Raw genomic sequence first — 4,668 nt, 5'->3', positions numbered from 1 at the left:
TCGCCCTTGGTAGAGTACCGAGATGTCATAGCTCACAGCAACCTCAAACTCTTGGGCTTAAGTGATTCTCTTGCCTTAGCCTCCCAAGTAGCTGGGACTATAGGCACCCTCCCCAACGCCTAGCTATTTTTTTTGTTGCAGTTGTCATTGTTGTTTTAGCTGGCCCAGGCCAGGTTCAAACCCACCAACTTCGGTGTATGTGGCTGGCGCCATAACCACTGTGCTACGGGCACTGAGCCAGGTAGAGTCCCTCTTGTAGCTATGTCCCGCACCCAAAAGGGGTGCCATATACTTTTACATTGTGCCCATTTAGTGGAAGCACCCCTCCCCTCTCCTGTGTGCCCCCTCCCCCCAACTTGAATTGAAATGAGTTTTTCTGGTATTTTAACCCCAATAGGAGAAAAAGAAATCTAAACATATTTTCATTCTATAATAGACTAAATGATGTCCAGTATAAAAAGGCTCCTTTATCAACATCTCATTTAAAGAAAAGATTAAATCTGGAAGCATGGCTTTTATACAGTGTTCTCCAATTAAAATCTGGTCAACTTTTACAATTTTCCCCAAGTAGAGAAGCAGGAAAATGCTTGTTTCAGCAGCACATATAGTAAAATTGGAACTATACAGAGAAGATTAGCATGGCCCCTGTGCAAGGATGATAGGGAAATTTTTGAAGCATTCCATATATTTTTGGCAGTACCTGTGGCTCAGTGAGTAGGGTGCCGGCCCCATATACCAAGGCTGGTGGGTTCAAACCTGGCCCTGGCCAAACTGCAATTAAAAAAATAGCCAGGCGTTGTGGTGGGCGCTTGTAGTCCCAGCTACTTGGGAGGCTCAGGCAAGAAAATCACCTAAGCCCAAGAGCTGGAGGTTCTGTGAGCTGTGACACCACCAACTCTACCAAGGGCAAAAAAAGTGAGACTCTGTCTCTAAAAAAAAAAAAAAAATGATGCATATTGGCCAGGCACAGTGTCTCATGCCTGTAATCAATCCTAGTACTCTGGGAGGCCAAGGTGGGTAGATCACTTTAGCTCATGAGCTCGAGACCAGCCTGAGCAAGAGTGAGAGCCCCCATCTCTACTAACAATGAAAAACTGAGGCAAGAAAATTGCTAGAGCCTATGAGTTTGAGGTTGCTGTGATCTATGATGCCACAGCACTCTATATCAAGGGTGACAAAGTGAAAAAAAAAAGGCTATCATACTACTAAAATATCTCTTTAGCTTTGGGACACACTAAGCTCTTATGCTGATGTTGTAGTGGCATGGTAGATGTCTTCCTAACACGTTTTGTTCCTCCACTATGTGGCAGCCATGCAGTTTGGACCCTGCTCTGACTCAAACAGGTTCATGCTGTGAGCCCTGCCACAGTGGGTGACTCAGGTATTCAAGCCCTTTGAGCCCAGGACATCCCTTTTTTTGGCCACAGGGACTGGTTTAGGAGGGGAGCTTTGATGGAGCTTTTGGACAAGGTTTTCGTCTCCCCTTCTGGAGAGTATGCGGCAGATGTGATGCCATCTTGCTACCACGAGGTCAGCCGGGTTTCTGTTGTCACTGAGCTGTGGAATCAGCCCAACTTGGCCTGGCTCTCTTGACTTGCAGTGTCCAATACGGCAGCCACTAGTCACACATGGCTTATCTAACAACCACATGAAATGTGGCCAGTCCAAATTGAGATGGCTATGAGTGTAGAATACACATCTGATTTTGAAGACTTAGTATGAGTCTTCAAATGAGAATGTAAACCACCTCAATAATTTTTATATTGATTACGTGTTAAATCCTCACCTGGATATGTGAGGTTAAATAAAATATATTAAGATAAATTTCACCTATTTCTTGTTACTTTTTAAAATGTGCTTGCTAGGACAATGAAAATTACATATGTAGCTTACATTATACTTCTCTTGGACAGTGCTATTTAGATTTTACAGTTAAATACGCTAATTAATTTCCTTTAACATCTAAGGTGGTATTTCTCCTTGTAACATACAAATTCTATTTTTTTTTTTTTGAGAAACAGTCTCAGTCACCCTGGGGTTGAGTGCCGTGGTGTTAAAGCTCACAGCAACCTTGTACTCTTGGGCTCAAGTAATCCTCTTGCCTCAGCTACCCAGTATCTGAGACTACAGGCCCCCCCAATGCCTATTTTTTTTTTTTTTTTGAGACAAGGTCTCAAGCTGTTGCCCTAGGTAGAGTGCTGTGGTGTCACAGCTCACAGCAATCTCAAACTCTTGGCCTTAAGCGATTCTCTTGCCTTAGCTTCCCAAGTAGCTGGGACTACAGGCACCTGCCAATTTTGTTGTTATTGTTGTTGCAGTGGTCATTGTTGCTTTAGCTGGCCTGGGCTGGGTTTGAACCTGCCAGCCTCAGTGTATGTGGCCACTGAGCTATGGGTGCCACCAACGCCTGGCTATTTTTAGAGATGGGGTCTCACTCTGGCTCAGGCTGGTCTTGAACTCCTGAGCTCAAGCAATGTGCCTGCCTTGGCCTCCCACAGTGCTGGGATTACAGGTGTGATCCACTGTGCCTGGCCGACATGTGAATTCTAATAGATGAAATGTTAAAATGAATTTTTCTTTCTTTTTTTCTTTTAAGAGACAGAATCTCACTTTGTCACCCTCGGTAGAGCGTTGTGGCATCACAGCTCACAGCAGCCTCCAGCTCTTGGGCTTAGGTGGTTCTCTTGCCTCAGCCTCCAGAGTAGCTGGGACTATAGGCACCCACTGCAATGCCTGGCTATTTTCTTGTTGCAGTTTGGCTGGGGCTGGGTATATGGGGCCGGCGCCCTGCTCACTGAACCACAGGCACTGCCCTGAATTTTTATTTCTTAAACATAATCCCCATGAAATGTATGCAAATTGAGTGAATAATTGAGATCTGAGAATAAAAGAGAATTTAGACCTATTATCTTTTTTTATTTTTATTTTTTTTGGAGATGGAGTCTTACTTTGTTGCCCTCGGTAAAGTGCCATGGTATCATAGTTCACAACAACCTCAAACTCTTGGGCTCAAGTGATTCTCTTGCCCAAGTAGCTGGGACTACATGTGCCTACCACAACTCTCAGCTACTTTTAGAGACAGGTCTTGCTCTAGCTCAGGCCAGTCTCAAACCTGTGAGTTCAGGCAATCCATTGGCCTTGGCCTCCTAGAGTGCTAGGATTACAGGCTATTATCTTTTTTTAGTAGTAGTGGTGGAATAGTATTTTTGCTTATCTGTATTTTCTGACTTTTCTTTGGTCAACATACATTACTTGTGTAACAATAAGGAAAGTCTGATGCCCTCACTTTACAGTTTCTGTCCTAAACCCAACCCACCCCAGGCTTGACCTCCCCTTCTTTTAATGAAAGATTGAAGTAGAGGCTGGCTGGGGAATGAGAATGTCATTCTAGGACCAGAGAATAGCATGTCAACAGCATGTCAGCTTGACCTCTTACTAGGGCTCCACCAAGTCTCACTCTTTCTTAGTGTCCTATTGCAGACCCAGCATTCACCCTTAATTAGCTCTGTTGTCCTTAGTCCCTAAAAGATTGCTGCATACTTCATAATCAGAGCCCCTCATGGCCTGAGCCTCACAGAACAGATTATCCTTTTACCTGATGGGAAGCAGCTACAAAACGGATCCAACCATCATCCAAGGAGACAACGAACTCTCCCCTTTGAAGCTGCACATTCACTTGGCCTCCTCCAAACAAGACCAGTGGGTACACAGACACCATGCTGCAGTCACGGATGAACACCCGACTAGTTTTGATCTTCTCGTGGTACAACAAGTAGGGGCTGTCAAAGTGTCTGACCTGTAACATAAAACCTCAAATGACGAAAGTGTTGTCACTGGCAACATATATGGAACCTACCAGTCCCATGGACTTAAATACTAACTGTCCATTACTGACTCTCAAAATTTATCTCAGCCTGCATCTTTCCAGAGCTCCAGACATGTGTGTGACCTACCTGTACCTCCACTTGGACATCTAATAAACATCTCAAAGTCATCGTGTTCAAAAGAAAGTCTTTTTTTTCTTTTTTTTTGAGACAGGGTCTCAAGCTGTCACCGTGACATCAGAGCTCACAGCAACCTCAAACTTGGGCTCAAGCGATCCTCTTTGCCTCACTTTTTCTATTTTTAGTAGAGACGGGGTCTTGCTTTTGCTCAGCGTAGTCTTGAACTCCTGAGCTCAAACAATCCATACCCCTCAGCTTCCCAGAGTGCTGGGATTACAGATGTGAGCCACTGTGCTTAGCCAAAGGAAGTAATTTTTTTTTTGAGACGGAGTCTCACTATGTCACGCTTGGTACAGTGCTGTGGTGTCACAGCTCACAGCAACCTCAGACTCTTGGGCTTAAGCAATTTTCTTGCCTCAGCAAGGTGCCTCCTGAGTAGCTGGGACTACAGGCACTCACCACAAAGCCCGGCTATTTTTTTGGTTGTAGCTGTCTTTGTTTTTTAGCAGGCAAGACTCAAACCCGCGAGCCTCGGTGTAGGTGGATGGTGCCCTACTCACTGAGCTACGGGCACTGAGCCCGGAAGTGATTTTTTTTTTTTAATTTTTATTTTGCAGCTTTTGGCTGGGGCTGGTTTGAACCAGCCACCTCTGTATGTGGGGCTGGTGTCCTACTCCTTTGAGCAACAGGCACCACCCCGGAAGGGATTTTTTTTTTTTTTTTG

At 44.8% G+C, this 4,668-nt stretch overlaps 1 protein-coding gene and 1 non-coding gene across 3 annotated transcripts in view; one reads left to right on the top strand and one right to left on the bottom strand.

Annotated features, from left to right (window-relative positions):
• Positions 1–4,668, bottom strand: part of DHX57 (DExH-box helicase 57) — a 90,815-nt gene that overhangs the window by 1,527 nt on the left and 84,620 nt on the right. For both annotated transcript variants that reach the window (XM_003795672.2, XM_023516672.1), the window contains one exon: positions 3,596–3,796. In XM_003795672.2, the coding sequence (XP_003795720.1) occupies positions 3,596–3,796 (201 nt within the window). The remainder of the gene's footprint in view (positions 1–3,595; positions 3,797–4,668) is intronic.
• Positions 584–690, top strand: LOC111727144. Its single transcript, XR_002774767.1, has one exon. It is a non-coding gene; the product is annotated as a U6 spliceosomal RNA (small nuclear RNA).

The sequence above is a fragment of the Otolemur garnettii genome, unplaced genomic scaffold (assembly GCF_000181295.1).
Source record: "Otolemur garnettii isolate 467f Iridium unplaced genomic scaffold, OtoGar3 scaffold00095, whole genome shotgun sequence".
NCBI classification, from domain to species: Eukaryota; Metazoa; Chordata; class Mammalia; order Primates; family Galagidae; genus Otolemur; species Otolemur garnettii.
The sequence above is the reverse complement of the archived record's forward strand: the minus strand, read 5'-3'. Positions and strand labels throughout refer to the sequence as shown.